Genomic DNA, 27045 nt, shown 5'->3' with positions numbered 1-27045 from the left:
TAAAAAACCATCCAAAATATATAATATATTTTTTAAGTTGTCTAAAATACTTGAAAATATATACAAATAGTCAAAAGTAATTGTTTAAAATAGCTAAAATGTACTCAAAACACCAAAAATACTTGAAATATCTATTTACTATCTATCAAAATTTTCAAACCAAACCAATTTATATGTTAAATTTAAATATTTTGATATATGTTATTGAAATTTATATGCGATTTATTATTTTATTTATAGATTTTGAAATTTTTTAAATATATAATGAATTTTAAAATTTTAAAAATCATTTAAATGAGTTATCCGAACCCGAACCGAACCCGCAAAGATCCGAACCGAACCCAAACCAAAATTTAGAAATATCCGAATGGGGCTGAAATCTTTGACCCCGAAAACCCGAAATTCGAATAGACCTGAACCGAACCCGAATGGGTACCCGAAAGTAGGGGTGTTCACTCCGGATATCAGTTCGGTTTTTCAGTTTTTTGGTGTTTCGGTTAGTAAAATATAACTACCATTCTAACTCCATATTTACTTTGGTTCGGTTCGGTTTATATACCATCAGTTTTCGGTTTATTCGGTTTTATACCAAAACATAATTATTTAGTTTGGGATCATAGTATATAAATTTTAGAGCCATATTGTCATCGCAGTCATTTATTAAAAAGATATTATATTTTCAAATAAAAGAACATAAAAAATATAAACGCTTATACCTTCAGATGAAATAATCAAATCTAGAATTAAAATCAAAGCTCGAAATTTTGAAAATAAAAATAAAAAACAAAAGAGAAGTATGAAAGAAAAGTTTTTCCATTCTTCCATATTTAGTGTTCATCAAAGTCATGCTTCTTCGAGTGAAACTCTGTTCATTTATAAATAAATAAAAAGTTGTGAAGAATTTTTTCTAGTTATTATCCAACAAATTTATAACCTTAACTTCAATTTAATCAATGCTAAAAGAAAACAAAATGATTAAAAGAATAAGACTAAGAAAATAAGAAGCCTCAGTTGCGATGAATTGTTATTTAATTATATTATAAGTGTTTTTCAAATTAGGATTCTTTATTGCTATAAAAACATGGTAATAATTATTAAGAAAAGAATAACTTATATAACAAATAAATTTTCATGTGACATTATAAAATATGTACATATTTACATGTTTCTACTTTTGATCGGTTTTGTTCGGTTTATTCAGTTTAATCGGTTATAAACCAAATCATATCCGAATCCTACGTCTTTTATAAAATCATATCAATTCGGTTTATATTGTATATACCAAAACCGCACCATATTGTCTATTTCGTTCGGTTCGGTTTAGTACGGTTCGGTTTTACCAAATTGGACAGGCCTACCCGAAAGCCCAGCCCTAGTTTTAATAATATAAATATATTATTGAAATTACTAAAGTGACACTATACTTCTTTTTTTTATAGTGCTGTGTTATCCGTGTTTCCAAACAAATTCTCATTTATATTGTTATCAATGTTTCCAAACAATTTCGAAAGGTACTTTAGTTCTTTTTTTTTGTCAGCTACTTCAGTTTTAAAAATATAGATTTGCGAAATGATTTGAGTATTAGTGTCAATTACAGAATTGGTTTGAATTGTTAAATTATCTTATATAATAAAAACATGTTTGCTCTCTCCTGGTTAAAACACCTCAACGTCTACGTCAGAAAGTCGATTCCCGTATGCGTGACACGTGTCCAAAAAATAATGCGCAGCGTTTCATTAATTTTGGTTGACATATGGGCTTCATATCATTGCTTTAATTATCTTTCACTTTTGTCCCAGCTCGAGACGAATAACGCTCCAATATTTTTTTCTGATTGGAAGACCGGCCGATGCTCCTCCACCGTTCAAGTGAGGTTGCTCTGTTTTTGGGATGCCAGGAACGTCCGACGCGGTGGGAAACTATGGGAGTCGATATGTTGCTGCTTGATTTCCAGGTTTGTTTTGTTCCTCCGCTTTTCATAACTGATTTTTTTCTATTTATTACAATCTAACTTTTTCCGTCGTCTTCAATCGAATATTTTCCTGATTATATATACGGACGGTCCGTCGTGTTGAATCTTAATTAACAAGCTTTTCTGATTATTTTTTTTGTTTGCCATATGTGCAGGCGATCATGATGCCGGCGACAGTGAATGTAAACCGACTTGTAACTCACAGCCTAATACATCTCCAGATTTAACCTACGCAGGTTACATGTATGGCAACAACTAGATAGGGATTAACGAATGATCATAGTATGTGACAACCTAGGTCATGTTTTTCTTTTTCAGGTCTCTCTGTTTGTTCTATTATTGCGAATCTGATTTGAGTTTTGCAGTAGTCACTCTTGGGTTGGATCTTCTGCTCATAGGTCCATCTCTGTTCTCCGGAAAATTGAATAAAGCCGCGAATTGCGAAAGAGGAAAAAGAAAGAGATCCAAAGCTCCAATGGAGAGGTGATTTGAATAACATATATCAAAATATGATTTGCGAGATTTGAATAACATATATCAAAATATTAATTGCATATAAATTTGAATAACATATATCAAAATATTTAAATTTAACAAGTTCATGTTTTTAGATGTTTGGTTTGTGATTTTGATTTCATTGGGTAGTTTTTTGGGTTTTGCGAGTTTATACTGATCTTCATTGGTGGTGGTGTATAACAGGTACATGCATCTGCGTATTTACTGACTGATATACCCACGAAAGAGATAATTCATTGTCAGATGGTTGGTGCACTTAAAGAACTGGAGAAGCTCTGGCTTGTGGTATTGACCATGAGATCAATGTTGGATAGTGAAAACGAACAAAGATAAAACTAACAAGAAGAGGGAGGAGAAGAAACAAGAGAGTGCGATGAACTGATTATTTAACCTGTTAGAGAGAAGATGGTTATGCCCCAGCTGTTGGAATGAAGTTTGAGTCATGTGATGATGATTATAACTGCTATAACTGCTGCGGTAAGCATTTTGGGTTTCTGGTTAGAGTAAAGAGCTCATGGTTTTGATCGGCTGAAAGTTGGTAAAGGAAATAATTTGCCTCATTACTACTACTCTTGACAAACCCAAATTCTTTCTAATGATGGTCCACAGAAGAGTAGACTTAAGTGATGGATATAAACGATGAAGGTCAACTAAGGAATTGTTCCGGGCAGATATGCTTTCTCTAAAGTCTCTTGCACATATTTTGGTGACATAATATCCAGAAATTTCGAGTTATATTACATATCAGGGATAGTGGGCTATATTATATTCTCATACTGCTTTTTGTTTTTTTCTGTTTGATTTAGTGATTAATGGTGGGAGCTATTTTTTTCTGTCATTGCAGTTTTATAAAATCTGCTAGCTATATTTATCTTATGAGAGTTGTTGAAAAAATCAATTACTGGCAGGTGTTGTTGAAAAAATCAATTACTGGCAGGTATACACTGAGTGGAGTCCCTTATTATTTTTGTCATGTACACTCACTCTTGTTTGAGATACGATATTTTCTCACATGAGCTGATGTCATATACTGTGTCACTTTTTGGGGTTTCTTTATTTAATTCGGAGTGCCTGTTTTAATGGATAATGTTTTTTTAGAAAGGGCTTTCAGCTCACCCAAAGCTCATGGAAGAACCTTCAGATGTTGTTGAATTTTGATTCATGTTTTAAATGAAAAACAAGACCAGTGGCATTTTTTGTAAATATTTAGAAAAATTCATGGTTAAATACTAAAGGTAATCCTCTTTTAATAGATTAAATATCATATTTGGTAGTTACGATTAGAGATATAGATTGATAAGAATAAAATAGCATACGAACAATGTGGTTTACTTTCTTGGAATTTTTGTATATTTAGCATTTTATAATGATATAAGTACATTTAAAATTATAAATCGATATGTGGAATAGAAAGCAATGGAAATTAATGTATATAGGAAATGAATATTCCATGGTTATTTTAAAAGACTCGAGATCTTGTTTGAATATCTCAATTGATTTATGTTTTAGTGCTGATTATTTAATGTTGTTAAATGAAAATAAGACCATTCCTTTGTAAATATTTAGAAAAAATGATGGTATTTGTAAATTTTAACTTTACTAAAATAAAATATTTATTACATTAGTAAAATTACATAATCACATATAATACAATGGTAAAGTTCTATTTTAACATTACTATTTTTTTTCAAGAATTATTCTATGTGGGTTAAGTTTTTTTGTGTGTTTTAAATAATAGTTATGTTTTTTAACGTTATTTTATTATATTTTTATTATTAGTTTTATATTTAAGTATTTAATTAACTTGTTATTTATAATTGTCTTTTAAATTTTAATCATTGTATACATATTAAATAAAAGTTTTAAAAGTAATATTTTGTATAATATTTTTTATTTATGCATAAAACAAAGTTTTCTCAAAACTTTAGGGATTATTATGCAAATAAAAAAGTTCAACATCAAAATGAGTTTGTGAAGGGTTTCCTCAACTATGATGTACAGTAAAATCTCAATAAATTAATAATGTTGGAGCTATAGTATTTTATTAATTTATAGAGTTATTAATTTACAAAAAATTTTATTTTTAATTTTTTTTTCTATTTATGAATATTTTTATATAAAATAAAAAATAGTTCATTTTACCGTATATACATTAGCTAAATTTTAGAAATTAGACTTTCATATTTTTATTCTATTATTTAGTTTATATTTTTAAGTTTCATATAAATTTAAATGTGGTTCTAAATATAATTTTACTGAATATTATCAAATTTTAATAATAATAGAGATAATTTCATTGTAGATATAAAATTAACAATATAATGTTTAATTATTACTTATATAAAATATAGGGAATATATCTATATAGATAGATTATTAATTTATTATTTTAATGAGACTATATATTTACATAGAACTTTCTAAAAAAATTATTATCTTATTATTTTATCGATTTGTGCCATATTTTGAATGGACCCAATTCTGAACCGAAGAAATTTATTAATTCATAGTGTTTATTAATTTAACGAGTATTAATTTATAGAGTTTATACTGTATAACACTATTCATATCCTTATTTTTTTTTCTCAAAATGATGTATCGATAGAGAAATGTTTTCTCTCGTTTTGATATACCAATGGAGATATCCTTAACACACATAACAAAAAAAATAAAATAAAAACTCAACAACTAATTAAGACCTAACTACACAAACTTGACTCCTTGATAAGATTTCAAAAGGACAAAATGGAATTGTAACAGAACTGTTTGGTCCGCCAAATTGATTAACGGTTTTGATGAATCTGTGATGAAGCTCATGACTCCTCAATCTTGGTTTAGATTCCTTTGCATTGTCATTCTTATCATTATCCATATGCTGTTACAACAATCAAGAATGGTTCAAGAAAAATAGAAAAAGGTTTTATATTCTACATGTAGTTGTTGGAGTCTTCTCTTTCTTCTTGTTCTTTATATATATTATTCTAACACCATATCTGGAAACATGATCAGTGGGTTCTGTTGGAGAAGAGAATATATGCCTCTTGACCCTTTCCTGTTTCTTTTTTTGGTTTTATTTAGTTTTACCTTTTCCGATTTTACGTTTTAGTATTTGACTATTTGTTTCCCTTTCCTTGAATATCTCCTGATTTTACATCGCTTTTGATTTTAAACTTTTACTTCTATGACTTTAAGTGGTTAGACAGAATCTTTGTCCCAAGATCAGATAATAATAAAGTTTGTACACTTATTAGGTTATGGTCTTTACACATCTCTCCTAATGTGCACAGTCATCACAAACAAAAAATTAACCAAAACCAACATTGGTAGTCGATGGCCATGTTCCAAAATTTCATCCAAATTCATAACAGATATTTATCTACATCTATCTATTTTATTAAAATTGAATGACAAAATAATACTTGCCTATTTTAAAGTGGTTTCTTACAGATTTTCATTCATTTTTAAACTAATTTTAACCACTTCATTTATTATCTTTTCTAATTAATTTGACAATATTTATTACAAAATATAAAACAGAACTTCCCTATTTTAAATTGTTTTATTACATCTTCTTTTTTCGCTCTTCCTAACTATTTCATTAATTGTACTTACTATAATAATTTGATATCATTTATTTTACGTGTTAACCATAATAATTTCACTAATTTGGATGAAATTGCTTCATTCGTAAAAAAAATCCAAACCAGTTAACAAATAAATTTTTATTTGTTTACAGAATCAGTTAAACATGGACATCCAAGTACCCATTCGAATATGAATCATTTATTGGAAACACAATTTTTTGAGTTTTAAAACTAAACTCCATTTGGATATTACAAATTTCCGGACAGGATTCGAGTCGGATCCTTCCGGGTGCGGATAGGTTCGTAGGAACCTAAAAATATTCAAATAACTTATGTGTTTAAAAAAGTCCTTAAACTATTTATAAAAAAAAAACTAAAAAATTTAAAACTTCGCGCGGGCGCGCGGATCAAGCTCTAGTATCATTTATAATTTGAGGTAATTATATGAAAGCTTCATTACAGGTATTAATACATCATGAAAATAAAACGCCAACTCGTGGCGAAAACATTGAAAATTTCATGGTTGTATGGAAAAGTATGATCTACTAGGTCTACGTAAGTAATATTTAATAACAATAATAGCCACTTAATCGATCAGCTTATTTTATTGCAACTATAAATCAAAAGGAAACCATGCAATAAATATTTTCATGCTTTTAAGAATCCCAACCAAAGCATATAGAAGCACCTCCATCTCGTTTAGCACGACAAGGGGCTGGTTCATAAATGTACCAAATACATTCTCTGCAAACTCCAACTTTACTGAATACGTTGTCGTCTCTATATGTGCTGAAAATATCAAATCTTACCTTGTTTTTGGGCCACTCGAAACTGCATATGTACGTCGTCGTTTTGCGGAAATTGACATGAAACCTGAAGTCAAAGCTAGCTCCATATGCAAGCTCTTTTATCCCCAGATCTTTATTTTCGTTCGTGCAATGCACAATCAACCTTGCATGTGTGGTCAATTTGTTTATAATTACGACATGTTTAGGTGCCCACGGAAAAAATCCATCGGTGGAGGAATGGTTTCCTAAAGATGATTGTGTTTGGAGGATAAATAAAAGTGTGGATAGCACTAATATGAAGTGGTTATTTTTTGAGGAAGTCATTGAGGGGATTATATTACAGATTTTGAAAGATTATGAGAGAGCGTCGGGGCAGCAAATAAATTTTGCGAAATCGTCACTTCAGTTCGGACATAAGGTTCCTGATCCGGCACGGTTGGAGATCCAACAGGTTTTGGGTATCACCACAATAGGAGGTATGGGAACTTACCTAGGGATCCCTGAAAGTCTGGGAGGATCAAAGACTCAAATTTTTGGTTTTCTTCATGAAAGAGTAAATAATAAAATTAATAATTGGACAATTAGGTTTATTACAAAGGGGGGAAAGGAAGTTTTAATTAAATCAGTGGCATCACCTATGCCAACTCATGTGATGTTTTGTTTCCGTCTACCCAAAACGGTTACCAAGAAACTAACGAGTGTGGTTTCTCATTTTTGGTGGAGTGGCAGTGGAAATAAAAAAGGAATGCATTGGTTTTCGTGGGACAAAATGTGCATAGATAAGAAGGAAGGTGGCATTGGCTTTAGAGATATTCAGAACTTCAATACAACTTTATTAGCAAAACAATTATGGAGGCTAATTGACAAACCTGAGTCTCTCTTCGCAAAAGTTTTTAAAGGGCGCTATTATAGGAAATCAGATCCAATGGATGCTATACGTTCATATTCTCCCTCTTATGGGTGGAGAAGTATTACTTCAGCTAGATCTCTGGTTAAAAAAGGGCTAATCAAAAGAGTGGGAACAGGTTCAAGCATTTCAGTATGGAATGATCCCTGGATCTCCGCTCAACGCCCGAGGTCAGCAATTCAAAAACTTCAAAATCAATATTTGAATCAATTACTTAAAGTGGAGGATTTAATTAATCCAGTAGATCTCTCTTGGAATCTAGATCTACTCAATGCATATGTTCACAAGGATGATGTGAGTATTATACAGAGTTTAGCTATTAGCCGAAATCCAAAACCGGACTCATATGGATGGTTGTTTACGGATCATGGCAGATATACTGTTAAATCGGGATACCGTACGGAAAAAATATATCCTGATTTAGGATCTCAACACAGTGATATGGGCCCCACTGTTAAACCTTTGTTAGCTTACTCGTGGAAACTTCACTGCTCGCCAAAATTACAACATTTTATGTGGCAAATAATCTTTGGTAGTCTACCAGTTACAATGAACCTTCATTCCCGGGGGATCAAGTGTGATTTGCAATGTCATATATGTGGTGCAGAAGAAGAATCGATTAATCATGTGCTTTTTGAATGTCCCATTGCGCGCCAAACATGGGCCTTATCTAATATTTCTTCACGTCGAGGAGTTTTCCCTACCCAATCTCTTTTTACCAATATGGATTATTTATTTTGGCGGTTACCAAAGGAACCAGATTTAAGTTATTTCCCGTGGATATTGTGGTATATTTGGAAAACCCGCAATGCTAAGATTTTTAATAATAAAATTGGAAGTCCTCCTCAATTTCTTCGGACTGCGGAGATAGAAGGCACCATATGGGCTGAGGCCCAGACTAAAGAGGGTATAAACAGGGGGTCTTCATTTGGTGGGAGTCCTATTTTACAAGGGGTAAACCGATGTTATATTGATGGTGCATGGAAGGAACAAGATCCCTTTACAGGGCAAGGATGGTTTTACAGAGACGAAAGATCCACTGATACTATGATGGGTGCAATGTCTATTCGCAGGAGTCTATCACCTTTACATGCAGAATGTGAAGCTTTGATATGGGCGATGGAGTGCATGAAGACCCTACATATCTCAGAGGTGGTGTTTGCAACAGACTGCTCACAGTTGGTGAAGATGGTGTCTACTCCAACATAATGGCCGGCGTTCACTACTCACATGAAGGAGTTTCTACGATGTAAGGAATACTTCCCCACTTTCACTATTCAGCATATTCCAAGGGCACAAAATACAATGGCAGATAAGCTAGCACGAAGTGCTAGGACTCAGCCTTCTGCTATGGTATATGTTGACTCCGTTCCTCCGAGATGGTTATCGGCTCAGGAATCTACTTAGTTTAGTTTTGCTTCTTTGTTGAAAAAAAAAATAGTTCACTATTCTTTTTTTTGGTCAAATAGTTCACTATTCTTTTTTTTTTTTTGTCAAAAATATATTTCACTATTCTATACAGCATAAATTACATGTTTATACTAGATTACAACAATACATCTTTATACTATATTAGACTATAAATATATAGAATAGAATGCCACAACAGAACTATTATGTGCGCATTATAGTTTCATCATTGTATAGAAAATACAGACAATATCGTACCATCTACTTTTTATTATGGTTACTCTCACTTAATTATAAAGATTGTTATGTGTATGTATATGTCCCAATTTCTCTAAAAGTTTCTTAGATCCTATTGCAGGAATTGTCACTTTTAATTGGTTCACCTTTTAAAAGTTTAATTACTGAATTAAAGATTAAAAATATTACCATTTTTCATGAGATATTCAACATGAATATCAGGATATGTCACCACTGATGATGCTTTGAAACTTTTGAAAACATAGTACACTTTTGTTTTCATTTAACAGTTTTAAGTTAGAATTGATGATCTTTTATACAAGTTTATAATCAGCCTTAATTATAACTTCTTACACTTTGTTAAATTGACATGTTTAATTTACTAGAGAATTTAAAGATATCACATCTTATGTTCGCAGATGATGTTATGGTTTTTTTCGACGGGAGCAGTGACAGCTTACATGGGATCTCCGAGTGCCTTGACGACTTTGCTTCCTGGTCAGGGCTGGAGATGAACCCTACCAAAACAAAGCTCTTTACGTCGGGTCTTGGTCAAGACGAGTCTACAGCCATCGCAAGATACGGTTTCACCTCCACCGTTCTTCCCATCCGGTATCTTGGCCTCCCACTGATGAGCCGTAAGCTTAAGATTGGGGAGTATGCGCCATTGATCAACAAATTAACCCTCAGCTTTCAATCTTGGTCAGTCAAGCTCTTGTCCTTTGCTGGAAGGCTGCAACTCCTCAAAACGGTTATATTTGGGACAGTCAATTTTTGGGCTTCAGCTTTCATGCTACCGAAGGGCTGCATCAAACAGATTGAGACGTTAAGTTCCCGGTTTTTATGGTCCGGAAACATTGAAAAGCGTGGACTAGCAAAAATTGCTTGGACCACAGTTTGCTTACCAAAAACAGAGGGTGGCCTAGGTGTGAGAAGTTTTTTGGATTGGAACACAGTCTTGTGCTTAAAGTTCATCTGGATCCTCCTTTCAAAAACTCCTTCACTCTGGTCGGAGTGGCACTGGGACAAGCACCTGCAGGATCGCTCTTTTTGGACCATTGAGCCGTCAACTACGGACTCTTGGGCTTGGAGAAGGTTACTCAAGCTGCGCGACCTGGCTCTTCAGTTTTGCAAAATGTCTATCGGTAATGGGAAGGGAGCAAGTTTTTGGTTTGATGTCTGGTCTCCTCTTGGACAGCTTATAGCGCATATCGGACCACATGGCCCTAGAGCTCTACGTCTGAGACGAGATGCAGTGGTAGCGGACGCGATCCATGACTCATCTTGGTTTCTACCGCATCCAAGATCACAACAGGAAGTGGACCTTCACTCTTACCTTACTACCATCTCTCTACCTCTGTCTCCTAATAAGGAGGATACATATGAATGGTTAGCTGGTGATTCTCCCTTGCGTGTTTTCAGGTCCTCGACGACATGGGAGATCTTAAGGCCACGGCAAGAGGAAGTAGATTGGCATGACGTTGTGTGGTTTAAGGGAGCGATACCCAAGCACTCTTTCACGATGTGGGTGGCCAACTATGACAGACTGCCTACCAGGAGTAGGCTAGCGGCTTGGGGACTAGCCATCGCTACGGACTGCCCCTTCTGTTCGAGGAGTATAGAAACCAGAGACCACCTGTTTCTGCGCTGTGAGTACAGCCTTGATGTTTGGAGAGATGTCTTCGTCAGATGTCATCCTCCGGCCTCAAGCTTCATGGAATGGTCGGAACTACTTTCATGCATGGATACGAACTGCGGGGACTGCTAAGCTGAAGCTCATGAGGAAGCTGGCTACTCAAACGATCATCTTTCAGCTTTGGAAACAAAGAAACAATTTGATCCACAACCAAATCTCACTCCCGCCGGCATCAGTGTTCCACTTTGTTGATAAGGAGATGAGAAACATTATTTCAGCTAGGAGGCATAGGAAGCAATTCCAATCGCTCATGGCCTCTTGGTTGAAATGACTCTTTAGGTGATTATGGTAGTTCTAAATAGTGATCCATCTTGTTTTTATTCTTTTTTGCCAAGATGGACCAAACTTAAGATTCTCTTGTAAAATCTTCTTTTCATTCTAATGATATTTACAATTTAGCAAAAAAAAAAAGAAATTTCCATAATGTATTTTCTTGTTGTTGGATTATCTATTTCAAATTGAATACGGGACATATGGAAATCAAAGGACTAAGTAACATGCAAAATAAATGAAGCTGTGCACAGCACAAAAGGAAAAGGAAGTAACTAGCTTTCTTTGTATATTAATAGACATGTGTCAAGATCTATGGCTAGATATGTATACAAAGATTCTTCTCTACAAGCAAGTGAACCACTGAAAGAAAGACAAACGAAATAAGAAAGAGGAGGTGAAAATGAATGAAAAATATTGGATGCTTTGTCGTTAGAGTGGAAGGAAGAGGAATGAGATCAAACCCTTAGGCGTCGCATACTTGATTCTTTGAGTTCAAGGTTTCTAAAGGACAAAGTATATGGAAATAGAAACTTTCGTATTTCACACAACTCTTTTTATTTTTTATTTGGTTAAACAGAATCTATCATGCATTGTTGAGACCATACTGTAAAGTTTGCACATTTAGTAGGTTCTGATCTTTATCCTAATGGACATTTATCGTGTATCACAACTTATAGAGCTCCATAATGTGAAAATGGAATATAATATATATATATATATATATATATATATATATATATATATGTATATGGATATACAATAAAATTTTGGAATTATTTTTAAAAGCTCCATTTTCCTATTGTATTCTCACAAAATATAAGATACTCTTATGTATCAATATTTGTGGTGGATCTACAAAGTCTCTTTATTTTATTTTATTTTTCTTTCCTTTGAACGGTTCATGATTGTTGTACATAGCTTTGTAGATCCACCACAAACATCATTAAATCTCGTTTCGGATTTAGAGAGAACATAAACAAACAGAATGAAATGTCATGGTTATATGAAAACTAACAATTATTAGAAGAGAAAAGTGACAACTGACAAATATGGGTCAACCATTTCAAACAATTTAAAAAAAGATTCATATAGTAGAAATGTTTATTTATATCTTCTCTAAAAAATCTTTATTTGTTGTATATATGAAATAGTTTATTTTCCTTGATATGAAAGAAAGATAGGATAAATATTTTGATATGATTAAGAAGACCATGGAAAACAGCAAGGAGGGCCTCCATCACGTCTAATACGACATGGACCTGACTCCGATATGTTCCAAATACATTCACTGCATATTCCACACTTACTTGTTGAACTATCGTCCCTATCGGCCCTAAAGATATCAAACGTCCTAACAATTCCAGGCCACGAGAAAATGCAACTAAATTTCGTTGTTTTACGAATATTAACACGAAATCTGAAATCAAAACTTTGGCCAATTAAGACCGATATAACCCCCAAATCTGTCTCTTGACTCGTACAGTGCACGAGCAATCCAAATTGTGCAACCAGTTTGTTAGTGACCACAACGTGTTTAGGTGAGAATGGCAAAATCCCATCGACGGTTGAAATGTGTCCATATGATAATGAAGTTCTAAGAATAATTAAAAATGTTATTAGCACGAAAATGAAGTGAATGTTTGTTGAGGAAGCCATTGATGTTTTTTACTAATTTGTTATATGGTTTTGTTTTTATGAAAAATGTATTTATATATTCAAAAAAATTATTATATCCTTTAATTACTCTTCTTTTATGAGGATACAAATCTGTTGTTTAAGAAAGATGTGGAAAATTGGAAATGATAACTTACAAAGATGAAATCTATATATATAAAAAGTTGTTACTTCTCTTAGGTCATCTCCAACCCAACTCCAAAACACTATTTTAGTGTGATTTTGACACTATAACCTTCTCCAACCCAACTGCAAAAATCACACCATTTTAGTATCACACTATAATTTTACACCAAATTTTGTGTGATACTATTCATTACACTATAACACTATTCATTCCACTAAAATATTATTCACTTATTTTATTAATAAATTGTACAATTAAATAAATGACAAATAAAAATTTAAATACATATAATATTATAAAATAACTTTTAGTGTGAAGTTTAGTGTTGTGGTTGGAGAAAAATATTTTTTTAGTATTGAAACTACACCAAAATAGTGTAGTTTTGACACTAAAATAGTGTTATGGGTTGGAAATGCTCTAAAGATTGACACCTCATCAAATATAATATCTAAAATTTTGACACTTAAGAACATCACATTTATAAATAGTTACTATAAAATTATAAATTTAATAAATATAAAGAACATTTATTATTCTTAATCACTTATTTATAAATAAACAAAGAGTAATCTGAAAGTTTATTTGTCATTAATGTGATATACATTCTTTAATATTTAAAAGATTAAAATTTTATTTTTAATAAAATATATATATTTAGTTTAATCATCATACATGCTAAATTATTATAATATTTAATAATTGAGTTATGAATATACAGCTTTAAAATAAATAATTTATTTTTAGCATTTAAGTATACATAAATAAATTGAAACTATGATAGGTTATATGTGATTTTATACCATAAAATAAAAAATAAAAATAATTTATAAAAATAATTGAATTAATTAATATAGTTATACTAATATATTTATATTTGATTTACTAAAGATTAAAGTAATTTTTTTTTAAGAACATAGATTTGATGAATAATTTTAAACAACTTCAAGCTATAGTAAAATATATTTCAACACGTTTTATATATAATTAATTTGTTTCAAATATCATAAAATCTAATAAGTAAACATTTCTCTAACTAAACATAAAATAAATGTTGTTATGTTAGCAAGGAAGAAACTAGAGAGCAACAGGTCAGCATCATTTAAAAAGATTTATCAATTATTCCACATCACTCATTTTATTTTATTTTTAATTACCTTAAATAAAACATTTCATAACATATAAATATTTCATATAAAGAGTTAATTTTCAGTTCAAAAAGATTCTTACATCAATTGGTGAACAAATAAAAATTTAGTAAAAATACATAATATAAGAAACAATACATAATTTAAAAGAATAAAAATAAATATCGATATGAAAAATTGAGAAAAAAATTAACTATAAAATTATCTTATATGTTTCACCAAATCCACACTAACGAATAAAAAAACTGAATCTGACAAAACAAAATTGTTTTCTATTGTTGGTCACAAAACTTAAGTTTAGAGATAATAATTTAAAAAGAAATAAAGAAAAAACACAACCCATAATCAATAAATAATAATTTTAAAAAAAAATTAGGAAAAAAATTTAAAAAATACAAAAATATAGTAAACATATTATATAATTTGAGGTTAGTGAAAGTAATCAACAAATAATAATTTAATGTATATATAAAATATTATACAATAATATATAAACTCCAAAAATAAATAAAAAATATTATTTATAATACAAAGAAAGATATAAAAGAACTATTTACAGTATTCCTTTTAATATTTCACCAAACTTAGACCAACTAAAAGAAAGTGAATCTAACAGAAATTATTTTCTCTTTTAATCACAAACTCAAATTTAAAGAAATTGACACAATTGATAAGAAATCCCTACCAGAAACCAAAACATAATCAAAACAAAAAAAATAAAAAGATAATTGTATAAAACAAATAAAACCTAAAACATTTAAACTAAAATAAAAATACATAAATTTCAAGAATATATAGACACAAATCATAAAAATAAAAGCTATAGAATCTATTTACAATGTTGTATTTCAGTTTCATCAAATGAACATCAGCAAAATAAAAAAAAAAACAGTGAATATGCCAGATTTATTCTTTCTTTAATCTTTGAACTCAAGTTAAAAAGGATTAATAAGAAAATAAAGGAAATCGTATATAGATGAAAGAAACGTGTTTTCCCTTTGATATGAAATAAACATATATAGGAGAAATATTTTTTGATATGATTAAGAAGCCCATGAAAAACAGAAAGGAGAGCCTCCATCGCGTCGATTTACGACATGGACCTGGGTCAGATATATACGAAAGAGAAATTTTTGGGTTCACCCCCTAAGATTCACCATCCAATAGTATTCGAATATTTGATATTTGATATCTTTTAAAAAAGAAAATAAAATTGAATATCCAAATTAGATTATATTTTTAAAATAAAATAATAAAAATAGTTACAAAAAATAAATTAATTAATATTGTTAAGTTTTCGGCAAAATACTAAACCCTATACCGTAAATCCTAAACCCTAAACCCTAAACGTTAAACCTTAAACTTTGGATAAACTCTAAACCGTTGGAAAATCTTAAACCCTAAATCATACATTAAAAACTAAATTTTAATAACACTAAACCCTAAATCCTAATCACTAAACCCTAAACCCTTGGGTAAACTCTGAACCCTTGGATAAATCATAAACTCTAGGGTTTAATTTTAAATATTTTTGATTTAGAGTTTATGATTTATCCGAGGGTTCAGGGTTTATCCAAGGGTTTAGAGTTTAGTGATTAGGGTTTAGGGTTTAGTGTTATTAAGATTTAGTTTTTAATGTATGATTTATGGTTTAAAATTTTCCAATGGTTTACGGTTTATCCAAGATTTAAGGTTTATAATTTAGAGTTTGGAGTTTAGGATTTAGGGTATAGGATTTAGTATTTTGCTAACGGTTTAACAATATTTATTTATTTATTTTTTGTAACTATTTTTATGTATTTTTATTGTTTTATTTTAAAAATATAATCTTATTTGGAAATTCAATTTTGTTTCCTTTTTTAAAAGATATCAAATATTAAATACTCAAACACTATTGGTCGGTGAATCTACAGGTTCACCGTAGGGGGTGAACCCAAGAATTTCTCTATACCAAATACATTCACTACATATTCCAAATTTACTTGTTTTACTATCATCCCTATCTGCCCTAAAGATATCAAACGTCCTAACAATTCCAGGCCATGAGAAAATGCAACTATAATTCGTTGTTTTGCGAAGATTGACACGAAACCTGAAATCAAAACTTTGGTCAATTAGAACCGATCTAACCCCTAAATCTATCCCTTTGTTTGTACAGTGCACGAGCAATCCAAACTGTGAGACCAATTTAGTGATCACAACATGTTTAGGTGAGAACGGCAGTATCCCTTCAACCGATGAAATGTTTACAAATGATAAAGAAGTTTTGAAGATAGTTAGAAATGTTATTAGAACGAAAATGAAGTGAATGTTTGATGAGGAAGCCATGGATGTGTTTCACTGGTTTATTATATGTTTTTTTTTTATTAAAAACAATTATTATATATATCCTTAAATACTCTTCTCTTTTTATGGAGATACCAAATTCTTTGGTTGAATTAAAAAAGATGTGAAGATCTGAAAGTGATAACTTATCAATACTTTAAACATTACTATCAATTAATCATAATATTACATGTTTTTTTTTTGAACAACAATCATAATATTACATGTTATATTTAGGATTTTGCTACTAAATTTAAACAAATATTTTCTTTACCCATGCATTTCTAGTTCATATTTTTAACTTAATTAATTTATTATTTTACACCTATATATTTCTAGTAAACTATTACATACATTTCATATTAATTAACAAAAATCCGAAGTCTTCTAACTTCCTATACTTTATTAGTTAAATATTAATAATTTCAGGAGTATGTTTTTCAGTTATTCCTATAAAAAAAATGAATGCATGTTCTGGGATAGTCTTGACTTGAGAATCAACCATATGTGTGTCATGGGTGCATGGCTGAGAAGGAGGCTGCTTGAAACAGAGTGATTGAGAAGAACTGAGGAAGGATAACTAAGAAATTACAGGTTAAGGTTACCAGCCTCTTCTTTTTTTTTTCCTTCTTTTTATGGACTACAGTTTCATTCATCAACAACTCGTGTCTATGTAAATTAATAAAGATTTGTTTATTTTTTATACAGATTTAGGTATTATGTCTATGTAAATTTCTTCAGAAAAAATTGAAAGTCTGAATCGAATGTTTCATTTGGCTTTTTCCACGACGTCATTGTTGTAAATGGGGTTTTTGTTGTAAATGCAGTAGGTGCAATGCAGACAAAACTTTTGTAACTGTAGAAGCTAATTGTTTGTAGGATCATAGAGAGAGAGACATAACCATTGTGCTTTCCTGTAACACTTGTTTGTTGAAAATGTTCTGAAAACAATCAAATGGGAATAACAACACTTGACATCATGTATGAAAAGACCTGAACTTGCATAAAAGAAAAAAAGGATGATGGAGAAACTATTCGTCGATCCAATGATCCTGATTAGCACTACCTCCAGGTTTATCCTGCAGTAACACATCTTTCTGCTGTTTCAACTGGTTAACAAGCCTGCGGACGCTAGGAGGATCTGTAGGTGGTTTCTTCTCTTGAGTTTGCATCTCCTTTTTGGTACTAAGGTACGGTTTAGGAGGAGGAGCCTTGTCCTGCAGTACAGCAAGCTCCTTTAGGCGTTTGTATGCTTTCTTCTTTTCCTTTCTCTCTGCAAGATACTCCATCTGAAAAATATATCAAAAACATTTCCAGTGTTCAAGGAACAGCAGTATTACAATTCTTCTATCTATTCAAGTGCAGATTTAGTAACAAAGATCGCTAGACTGTGAAAAGAAAGCACGTACATTAGCTACAGACATGGCGTCATCCTCGCTGATGCCATTCTTCGTCAGTTCAAGGACTCGGCAGCCATATACCCGTGCTGGATCAGGAATAAACGCCGAAACCCTATAAGATGGTGAAGCATTATATAAACAAATAGTATTAGAGATACATCTAGAAAGAACAGTGAAGGACACAGGAAACTAGAACAAGATACAAGATGGGGAAGCATTATATTAGAGATATATCCACAGCGAAGGAAACATGAAACTCTGAGCCACATGGACAGTACTAGTGCAAGACAAAAGAGACTAAGCCAGAACTGTTTAGAATCAAATATATATATATATATATAAGGACAAGGTTATAACGAAGAAACTCATAACGCATTAACGAAAACATAGTAGGTAGAGATGCAATGTAATAGCAATGCAGATAGATAAAGATGGAGACTTTACTTGTTGGGCTCGACGAGTTTAGCTTCAGGATGCTTACGGGCGAACCTACGAACGTAGGGATCTTCAGGGAGAACAATCTTCTTGAGGTTCCCATTAGAGCGAGGAAAGACAGGAGGAGGTGATCTGCCATTAAACCAACCACAACAGTAAGAAACTTCAAACCTCAAATCCCAAGTCCAAGTAATTACAAGATCTCAACTTTCTAATGCAAATGAAACCCAAAATGGAAACGCTATAGCAGGATTGATCAATATGGAAGTATCTAACTGGATCAAGCCGAATCATTTCATTATCGAGGGAGAGGGAGAGGGAGGGAGAGTTACGCTTCCATGGCTTTAAGCCAAACGGGCTCTCTTGTAGCGAGTCCACCAACAAGCCTCCTGGTTTTGGAAAGTAAATCTCCTTTCATCCACGACATGGTTGCTTTCTTGCTTGCTCGCCAGAGCTTTCGCTTCTTCCCTTGATCTGTTGTAACACGAGCCACCCACGACGAGGGTTTAGAAATGCCCGTCTCATGGTTATGAACGAACCGGGTAAATCATCTAATAATTTCGGTCTAGAGTCGGTTCTCTCGATTATGCTGGTTGTTTCGGTTTTACATAATTTCAGCCAACGGAGAAGCTACGATTAGATCGGTTAGAAGCTCCTTCATGGTTATGAATCAAACCGGGTACGTCACCTAATAATTTCGGTCTAGAGTCGGTTACCTTGCTAGAAAGAGACAACTAATAAAAAGGTCTTGGTGAAAACGACGTCGTTTCCGGTTTCATTTGAGCCCTGGTTGATCTCTATCTCTCGAGTCTCTCTAGAGAAGCGCAACAATGGCGTTGAGACTGACATCACTAAAACGCGCCGCCGTTGAGTCATGCCGCATCTTCCAAACCCGGAGTTTGAGCCACGTCGCCGCAATGCCTACGCCTTTGAACAGCGCCATCGATCGAACCATTTCTATGCCGCCGCTGATTTCACCCGAGTTCGATCAGAATCAGAACCAACCGGGTTCGATCGACGAGAAGAGCTTCGGATTTGGCCTTCCTGATTTCGGCTTCGGTGGATCCATTGAGCTAATGGCTGTCCCCAAGAAGAAGGTTTGGGAACTCTCACAGTCTCTTAATCGGTTTCAGGGTTTATCTAGGGTTTTAGATCAATCTAGTTGGTTCCTTGAGGTTTGTATACTCTAGGGAGTTAACACTTACCTAGAATCAAATGAAAGTTTGTATTTTTATAATGGTCATGTCCTCTTGGAGGGTTAATGGAAGCTGTTGTTGATGAAACATGCAGGTTTCTAAACACAAGAGAGGGATACGAAATGGGCCTAAGGCTCTTAAGCCTGTTCCTGTCATCATCCGTTGCAGGTACTTGATTTGGCTTCTCTTGATCTACCCATAGGTTTGAGCTTTGGTATGAGGTCTAGTTTTGGGGTTGTCATGGATTTTTGTTCTTTTTTTAGTTTCCCTAGGCTGTCGCTGCTGCAATAGCTCGAGAATAAATGTATATGCTTTCTGACTTAGTGTCATGTCCTTACTATCTTCACTTGGTAGCAGCTACGTTCAAGTAACTAGAAAGGTATAACGAGTTTGATGGAGGAAGTTGGTGTGTTGAGCGCTTTGCAAAACATGAGTCGACTTGTTTGGCCTTAGATGTACTTGATTCTACGCTTGTTTCCTTCTTTATGATCTCACCGGGTGCAAACTATTGTGTTTGCAGGAGTTGCGGGAGAGTTAAGCTGCCACATTTCTTCTGTTGCAGCGGTGAGCGGGGAAACCCTACTGAGCAAGGCAATTAGAGAAACTATTCAAGATTTCCTTTATGATTGTTACTTGTTGGATAATCTAGAAGAAGAAAGCCTCGACTTTGTTGACTCTGTTTTGATCAAATTGTTTGGGTTTTTTTCCTGCATGATCAATATGCTCATGCTTCTTTTTGACAAATTATATTATTGTCATTGCTTATTGCAAAGTCCCATTTATAATATATATGTTCGCGTAGACTCAAAACGAACAGCTACATCTGCAAAAGAGTAAACAAGCTCTTCTACCAGGTTCGCCGAATGCTATAATAGTTCACAGGCATGACACAGTTCTCTGGTAGTAACACAGATAATTATTTCTTTATTTATCCTGTAGGGCTATGAATCTCGGTTTGGAAACTGATTTGGTCACATTGTGACTGGAACAGTGCAATGTTAGTTGCTTTTGGTTTCCTCAAATGCCAGAGCACAGAGCACAGCAATAACCACATGAGAAATTGAACATTGCTATTTTGAAAACGTTAGTATATCGTATCTAATACCTAATTATCTCTTCTTCTTGGTCGTAGTTGAATGGTAATAGAACTGATTCAAATGCTCGTTCTCTAACCTGTATTCACAATAAAGCGACAATCGTAAAAGAAATGATCTTTGAGGAGCATTTATTTTTTTATAAGCCCTATCGGTTGAAAAAGTAGAAAGTGGAGAAAATGACAACGCCAACATATAATCTTTTATGCATAGGATTCATGTTCTTACTATCTTTGGCCGCAACCTACAAGATGAGCGCCGCGCCACTCAGATTACACCAAAACATGTCGAAACTACAGCTCAGGTTACTAATTTCGGAGCTAAAGACATTTCAAGTAACATTGGTTTGGGTGCGGTTGGAAGTCATGAGATGCATCACATCCACATAGGAACTGATCCAGGTTCGAGTCTCCGAAACAAAAACAAAGAATACAATCGTAACAATACAAACTCTAAAGAACCGAAAGTTTCTTAGCAAAAAGAAAGGTTGTAAGTTTAGAAGTTTCCTTCACATTCTTGATTCATATCATGAAGATTCCTTTTCCAAAGGAAGGTTCTCCGGTGGGCATTATAAACAAAAACACGATAAAGATAAGATTAAAGGTATAGTAATTACTCCAGCGACCACTCATGAGTTTGGTCTTTCCCCTGGAAAAGATGGATTCGAGCTCGGATACAGCGAGGAGCAACCAATCCTAAGAACCGAGTATTGAAGGCCTTGCCACTTTCCTGATGGTTACGCTGGAGATTGAAGTTACTATAAAAAGCATATGATAAACTGATAAGTAGATAAAGTACTTTAGTTAAGGTTTTTGAGACAAATAAGTTGTTGTAAACCAAATCAGTCAAGAATCGGTTAACAAAAAGTCAATGAATTTTTCATCTGGCCATCCGATTAATCAACCAACTATTATTTTTAAAATTACTTTTATATAAATATATGAACATATACAAGTTTTTATGTAACATATATTTTCAAACATTACATTTATTGAAGTATAAAAGACAAACAATCTACTTTGGGTCCGGCGTACGGCCGGCACGTGAGCGAGCATGCCGTCGCCGGAGCCCTCCGTTCTTCGTTAAGATGCTCTTACTCTGCTTCTCCTTCGCCTGCTATCCCCGATCGCCTTGTCTGAGCTCTGGTCCAGCTCCCAACCGTCGTCGTCAACTCGGGGGAGTGAACCGACATCGATGGTGGCTAAGCGGCTGGAGTAACGACGCGGTCGTGTGGAGGATTTTGGCGTGGTGAAGTAGGTTTGTCAGTTTAAGTTTCGAATCCGGGAGGTGGAGGTTTATCCAGCTCCGTCGCCGCCGGCATAGTCTTCGGGAGGTGGGGGCTTCTTCAGCTCCGCCATCGCCGACTTTTGTCTCCGGGGGGTGAAGGCTTTCATAATCTTGCGTCGCCAGCTTTAGATGTTTCAATCTTTTAGTGGGGGTAAGGGTTTGTTCCCGATTCTGGATCGGGGGTGGTTATTGGTTCATGGTTCCTGTGGTTCCCGGCTTTGATCTGTTGGATGAGATCTCGATTTAATAGATGAAGCTCTCCGATGTTAAGAAAAAGCGTGAATGAAGAGAGATGGTTCGTGGTTTCAACTCTATGGGGAGGGTGTTTGGGAGGCTCGGGATGAGATCTCCAAGTTGATTCGATGGAAGCTCGACGGTAATACGAGCTCCGATGAAACGAGGGTTTCAATGGTGCTACTCTCGAAGCGGTGACGGTCAAGTCGAGGCGGACGGGATGAGATGGTGAAGATACGAACACGTGTCCGGCCTCCTTGACGCGTGGGCGTGCAAGCAGGTGTCTGGTTTCTAGCGGTTTGGGCCTCAGACCTTTTTGTTGCCCTTTGGTTTGGGCTTATTTGGTAGTTTGGGCTTCGGCTTTGTAATCCTTGGGCTTCGGCCTGTTTAAATTAATTAAAATATTAACGGGAAAAAAAGAAAGAAGACAAACAATCTAAAAACAAAATTTTGAAAGTGATTTTGCTATAAATATATTAAAGGGTCTACAGACACAGGAATCGAGGTGAAGCACTAGCTTTGGTCCTAATCTGAGCATTAAACCATTGAACCAGAGAAGCACCAAACTGAGCATTAAACCACTGGACTAAAACAAATTTTGTAAAATATACATATATACTAAATTATATAGGTACCAAAGTTTCTTTTCCCTCTGGCTATCTCTCTCTCAGTTGCCAATTTTAGAAGTTTCAGTCTTTATAAAGTTCTATTTTTGATAGTAATGAACATTTTAAAATCGCATGAAAAAGTAATGTTGGAAGCCAAAAAGAGTAGCTCCGACTACAAAACGTAGACAACAGCGAAGATTAGTTTCTTCGTCTAAAATGAATTAGCATGAACTGAGGCATTATCAAGCCTAAGAAATCGAATCCATTTGATCAGGGATCGATCCTCGACGAATCCATGAGCAAACCTAGTATCAAGAAGCAGTAAAACAATGGTGTAACATGAAAGAGAGCGGATTGGCGAACAAAACAAAGATATAAGTCAGTATATATGTAAATATGACAAAAGTTGCTGACCTGATGATAAAGTGTTCGTTTAATTCACTTGTCTGGCGTGCGTTCGGCCCTCCAAGTGACAAAATTTTATTATTTTAGCTAAACGACGTCGTTTTAACTCTCCCTCGACATGTCATTTCTACCTAGACACTCACTTGCTCAGAAATAATGGTTGACTAACCAAACGTTAGTCTGAATAGTTTTTTTATGAAATTCAAACTATCGTTCAGTTCGGGTATGAAATTCAAATTATTGTTCAGTTTGAGTATGAAATTGCAGTTACTCATTGTTTAGGTGTAAAAAGGCACGCGAAATTGTACGTGTTGAAATCGACAATTTTTCTTTATCCGACTAAGCATGGTTTAATGGTTGACTAACGATAAGTTAGTCAAGGTATGATTTATGTTACGGAGTCAAGTTTGGGTCGAAATCTTTTTAAAAAAAATTCAGTTCAAGAATGATTTCGCACTTATATTTTGTTTGGGTCTAAAAAAAGGCATGACGCAAATTGTTGGAGTCTAAAAAATCCATTTTCCCGTTTGATAAGATATCCCCTATATATTAATAGAGAAACATTTAAAAAGTTATAACCTATAGTTTGTATTAATTAAAAAAATGCACTGCTGAGTTGTCACGTAATTGGAATGCTAATTTTGCTTATGTGGCGGCTTAAGAATCAATTGAAAATTTTGTTAGTCCAAAATTAAATTACTAGAGAATGTTATATTATATAGTATATCCATTATGGACCATTCATTTATCAAATTGAAATTATTATATATTCTTTCCTTAAATAAAACCAACGAAATTAACCAATGTGACTAAGATATATATGACAATTAATGATTTTAAATAATAAAGATTTGCTAACAATCTGTATATTTTCTATCATTTTTGATTAAATATTTATTATTAAAATAAATTACACAATTACATTAATCATATGATAAAAATTTAGATTTTTTGTATACTTTGTATTTTTCAATTTTTCAAAATGAGTATAAATTACTAAAACTGTTAAAAGTTTCACATAAGCTTTTGTGATCACGGTTTTATTTTTTTCTATAATAAGATACAATTATTAGAAAATCATATGAATAAATAATTTTATTTTAATACGTGTTTATGCTAATATATATATATATATATATATTTCATATCTTTTAAATTAAATTATACATCATATGAAAATACATACTTATATTTTGATATTTGCGTTGAACATATATTGAAAAGTTAATATTTTAATTTTGAAATCTTCATTTTCTAAAAAATTGATTATAAATTATTGAAACTACTAAACATTCCACATTAAAAAAATTGTTGGTGTAAAATTTTGTTACACAAATATGAAAATAATCATAAAATCATATGAGTAGAAACCTCATTTAATAAATATACATATTAAAAGTATACTATATGTCTATGTTATTATCATATACGATAGATAAAACTGATTGTTTTGATTTATTTACCATAAAATGATTGCGAATAAACAAGATCGGTCGTTTGATTTATATGCGCACACCAATTTATTACATAATAGTAACTGATTTCTTAGTTAATTAATATATAATTATTATTTTATTATTTCATAATATGCAGAAAAACATAAAATAAATAATAAATATAAAATGTGTATTCTGCTCAAGACGCGGATCTTAACCTAAGTATGTATCTCTTTAATAATTTTAAATCTTATATATTTTCTAAATCTCATGCCAAAACAAAATAACGAAATGAGAATAAATTCAAAAATCAATATTTATATCGAGCAATAACCAAAATAAAAAAAGCGACACAAAAATGAGAAGAATATTGAAGATAGATAGAATTGGCACGTGAACGTAAACTTCTCATTTAACTAATACTAAAAGGGTTATATGAGGAGTAGAGAAGGTGTCCACGTCAGATTAAAAAATCGACCAATAGAAAAGGTGTTGTTTTGCCACGTCAAACCTGCTACTCACAATTTTGCATTTTGTCGCAAGCGTCTCTTCTAATTCTTCTAATCGTTTCAATTTTCTACATGTTCTTGCGTTTCTCCACTCTCAGATCATTCATTCCTCTTCTTTAATCTTATATGCGTGAGCCATAATACCCTTCCAACTTCCTCCCTTTCTCCCACTACAAGAAGTCAGAGTCAACTCGAAGCTCTACAGCCGCCGGAAGATAGTTATAGCTCTCAGACTCACCGACATAGACAGCGACAAGCTTCTCTACCACCAACAAGCCTCTGCGTTTATGCCGTCATCTACTCCACCTTGGCCACTCCGGATTCGTTGCGCATATTTCTTCACGAGAACCAATCTCTCTCTCTCTCTCTCCCTCCCTCTGATTTTCGTTTGATTTGGTACAGGAAGGTGGACCGTGAGCAGAGTTGGTTGTCATGAGCTTGAAGACAGAGGAGGTATGGCGTGGTGGTGGTGCTAGCAGCATCTGCTCACCGGAGAGTGATGAAAACAAAGGATGTATGGCGTGATGCGGTGGATGAAGATGACGACGTTATGCGGCTGATGATTATTCAACTCAGATTTAGATTTAGGTTTTTTTTGTTTTGGTTTAGTGTTTTTTACTTGGTTTAGATTTGGATATATACTTCCATTTGGCTTACAATAATTGTAGAGTAGTGATTGTAATTCAAAGGAAACAGAGAAGCCAACGAAAACTCCAAAGGTCTTTTCCACTTTTAATTTGGTTTATAGTTCTTATTGTTACAGTAAACTCCAATCGGCCTCTTACAAAAAAGATCGATGTTTTCAAACGTGAACTCCCTCTATGCATGCTCTTGATGAACGAAGGTGACTCTCTCTCTCACCTCTCTCTCTCTCTCTCTCTCTCTCTCTCTCTCTCTCTCTCTCTCTCTCTCTCTCTCTCTCTCTCTCTCTCTCTCTCTCTTTCTCTCTCGATTCTCAATTTTGTTTTGTGTTTTGGTATTTAATGAAATGGTTTCTCTGTGTAGCGATTGAGAGGTTGAAGCAAGAGGCTTCATCAGTACAAGGGGTAGAATTGAAAACTGATAATAAGAAGAACTGGATGAGCTCTGCCCAGTTATGGATCTCAAACTCTAACTCACAGTCGCAATCGGTAAGATGAGGAAAAAAAATCAAACCTTTTGATGTTTTGTTCTGTGTTTGATTGATCTTTAACCTCTGAGATCATTGTGACAGACAAACGAAGAAGAAAACCGGTGTGTGACTCAGACCTGTAATAATAATAACGCTAACCAACGAGGGGCAATTATGTCATTTAACCGTCCTCCACCTCCTCCTCCTTCAGCTCCTCTGTCTCTGCCAAAGTCAGAAATATTGACTGACTATAGCAGCAGAATTGAGCAGAGTCATCCAATTCAGAAGAAAGAGCTGAGAAGGAAATGGTCTGACACTACAAGAAAACAGGGGGATTCTGATGGTCGAAATCGTCGGAAATTCGTCGGAATAGCCCGATTCCGACGAATTTCCGACGAAACCGTCCGTCGGTATCGTTTCGTCAGAAAAAAAAAATTCGTCGGAATTTCGTCAGTACTTCCGACGACTTTCTGACAAATACCAAGAAACGTCATTCTGACGAACTTCCGACGATGTTACGATGCGGACACACGAGACCAGAGTTCATCGGAAAAACTACGTACCGACGGACAACGTTCCTCGGACAATTCCGACGTAGGGTGTTCCTCGGTGTATTCCAACGAACACTGGTCGTCGGAATATACCGACGGACAATGGTCGTCGGAATAGTTCGTCG

At 33.6% G+C, this 27045-nt stretch overlaps 5 protein-coding genes, 1 long non-coding RNA gene and 2 pseudogenes across 8 annotated transcripts; 4 read left to right on the top strand and 4 right to left on the bottom strand.

The window, feature by feature from the left end:
• Positions 1-806: 806 nt before the first annotated feature.
• Positions 807-3428, top strand: LOC106435583. 2 transcript variants are annotated; one of them, XR_001287003.3, is made up of 4 exons: positions 808-1954; positions 2128-2215; positions 2291-2455; positions 2672-3428. It is a non-coding gene; the product is annotated as an uncharacterized LOC106435583 (long non-coding RNA). The 2 variants fall into 2 exon arrangements; XR_001287002.3 differs by having other exon boundaries at positions 807-1954; positions 2128-2455.
• Positions 3429-6662: 3234 nt separating this feature from the next.
• Positions 6663-7199, bottom strand: LOC106435580 (S-protein homolog 5-like). Its single transcript, XM_013876486.3, has one exon. The coding sequence runs from the start codon at positions 7182-7184 to the stop codon at positions 6729-6731; it is 456 nt and encodes a 151-aa protein (XP_013731940.1). The 5' UTR covers positions 7185-7199; the 3' UTR covers positions 6663-6728.
• A 5075-nt stretch (positions 7200-12274) lies between these two features.
• Positions 12275-13071, bottom strand: LOC106435587 (S-protein homolog 5-like). The gene has a single exon (XM_013876491.3). The coding sequence runs from the start codon at positions 13037-13039 to the stop codon at positions 12584-12586; it is 456 nt and encodes a 151-aa protein (XP_013731945.2). The 5' UTR covers positions 13040-13071; the 3' UTR covers positions 12275-12583.
• A 2301-nt stretch (positions 13072-15372) lies between these two features.
• LOC125589954 lies at positions 15373-17140 on the bottom strand (annotated as a pseudogene).
• Positions 17141-17540: 400 nt separating this feature from the next.
• BNAC07G12430D lies at positions 17541-19140 on the bottom strand. The gene is made up of 4 exons (XM_013876484.3): positions 18822-19140; positions 18499-18621; positions 18064-18166; positions 17541-17943 (listed from the first exon to the last, which is right to left on the bottom strand). The coding sequence occupies exons 1-4, from the start codon at positions 18914-18916 to the stop codon at positions 17686-17688; spliced, it is 579 nt and encodes a 192-aa protein (XP_013731938.1). The 5' UTR covers positions 18917-19140; the 3' UTR covers positions 17541-17685.
• Positions 19141-19243: 103 nt separating this feature from the next.
• Positions 19244-20486, top strand: BNAC07G12420D. The gene is made up of 3 exons (XM_013876488.3): positions 19244-19586; positions 19780-19853; positions 20206-20486. Exons 1-3 carry the CDS (start codon positions 19320-19322, stop codon positions 20282-20284), a joined length of 420 nt encoding a protein of 139 aa, XP_013731942.1. The 5' UTR covers positions 19244-19319; the 3' UTR covers positions 20285-20486.
• A 199-nt stretch (positions 20487-20685) lies between these two features.
• On the top strand, positions 20686-23099 carry LOC125589953 (annotated as a pseudogene).
• Positions 23100-25078: 1979 nt separating this feature from the next.
• LOC106448354 (transcription factor HHO5-like) lies at positions 25079-26896 on the top strand. Of its 2 annotated transcripts, XM_048762673.1 has the most exons (3): positions 25079-26102; positions 26264-26388; positions 26472-26896. In XM_048762673.1, the coding sequence occupies exons 1-3, from the start codon at positions 26084-26086 to the stop codon at positions 26841-26843; spliced, it is 516 nt and encodes a 171-aa protein (XP_048618630.1). In that variant the 5' UTR covers positions 25079-26083; the 3' UTR covers positions 26844-26896. The 2 variants fall into 2 exon arrangements, with proteins under 2 accessions (XP_048618630.1, XP_048618629.1); XM_048762672.1 differs by having other exon boundaries at positions 25079-26388.
• Positions 26897-27045: the final 149 nt, after the last annotated feature.

This window comes from Brassica napus, chromosome C7 (assembly GCF_020379485.1).
Source record: "Brassica napus cultivar Da-Ae chromosome C7, Da-Ae, whole genome shotgun sequence".
In the NCBI taxonomy this organism is placed as follows: Eukaryota; Viridiplantae; Streptophyta; class Magnoliopsida; order Brassicales; family Brassicaceae; genus Brassica; species Brassica napus.
This window is presented reverse-complemented; position numbering and strand designations above follow the sequence as displayed.

Excerpts from the sequence above, each read along its gene's own strand:
- LOC106435580 (XM_013876486.3), bottom strand. The coding sequence starts at position 7,184 with ATGACTTCCTCAAAAAATAACCACTTCATATTAGTGCTATCCACACTT.
- BNAC07G12420D (XM_013876488.3), top strand. The coding sequence starts at position 19,320 with ATGGCGTTGAGACTGACATCACTAAAACGCGCCGCCGTTGAGTCATGC. Across the intron at positions 19,587-19,779 it reads TGGCTGTCCCCAAGAAGAAG|GTTTCTAAACACAAGAGAGG; the intron begins GTTTGGGAACTC and ends TGAAACATGCAG. Across the intron at positions 19,854-20,205 it reads CCTGTCATCATCCGTTGCAG|GAGTTGCGGGAGAGTTAAGC; the intron begins GTACTTGATTTG and ends TTGTGTTTGCAG.
- LOC106448354 (XM_048762672.1), top strand. The coding sequence starts at position 26,242 with ATGAAATGGTTTCTCTGTGTAGCGATTGAGAGGTTGAAGCAAGAGGCT. Across the intron at positions 26,389-26,471 it reads CTAACTCACAGTCGCAATCG|ACAAACGAAGAAGAAAACCG; the intron begins GTAAGATGAGGA and ends TCATTGTGACAG.
- BNAC07G12430D (XM_013876484.3), bottom strand. The coding sequence starts at position 18,916 with ATGTCGTGGATGAAAGGAGATTTACTTTCCAAAACCAGGAGGCTTGTT. Across the intron at positions 18,622-18,821 it reads TGGCTTAAAGCCATGGAAGC|ATCACCTCCTCCTGTCTTTC; the intron begins GTAACTCTCCCT and ends GTTTAATGGCAG. Across the intron at positions 18,167-18,498 it reads AAACTCGTCGAGCCCAACAA|GGTTTCGGCGTTTATTCCTG; the intron begins GTAAAGTCTCCA and ends ACCATCTTATAG.
- LOC106435587 (XM_013876491.3), bottom strand. The coding sequence starts at position 13,039 with ATGGCTTCCTCAACAAACATTCACTTCATTTTCGTGCTAATAACATTT.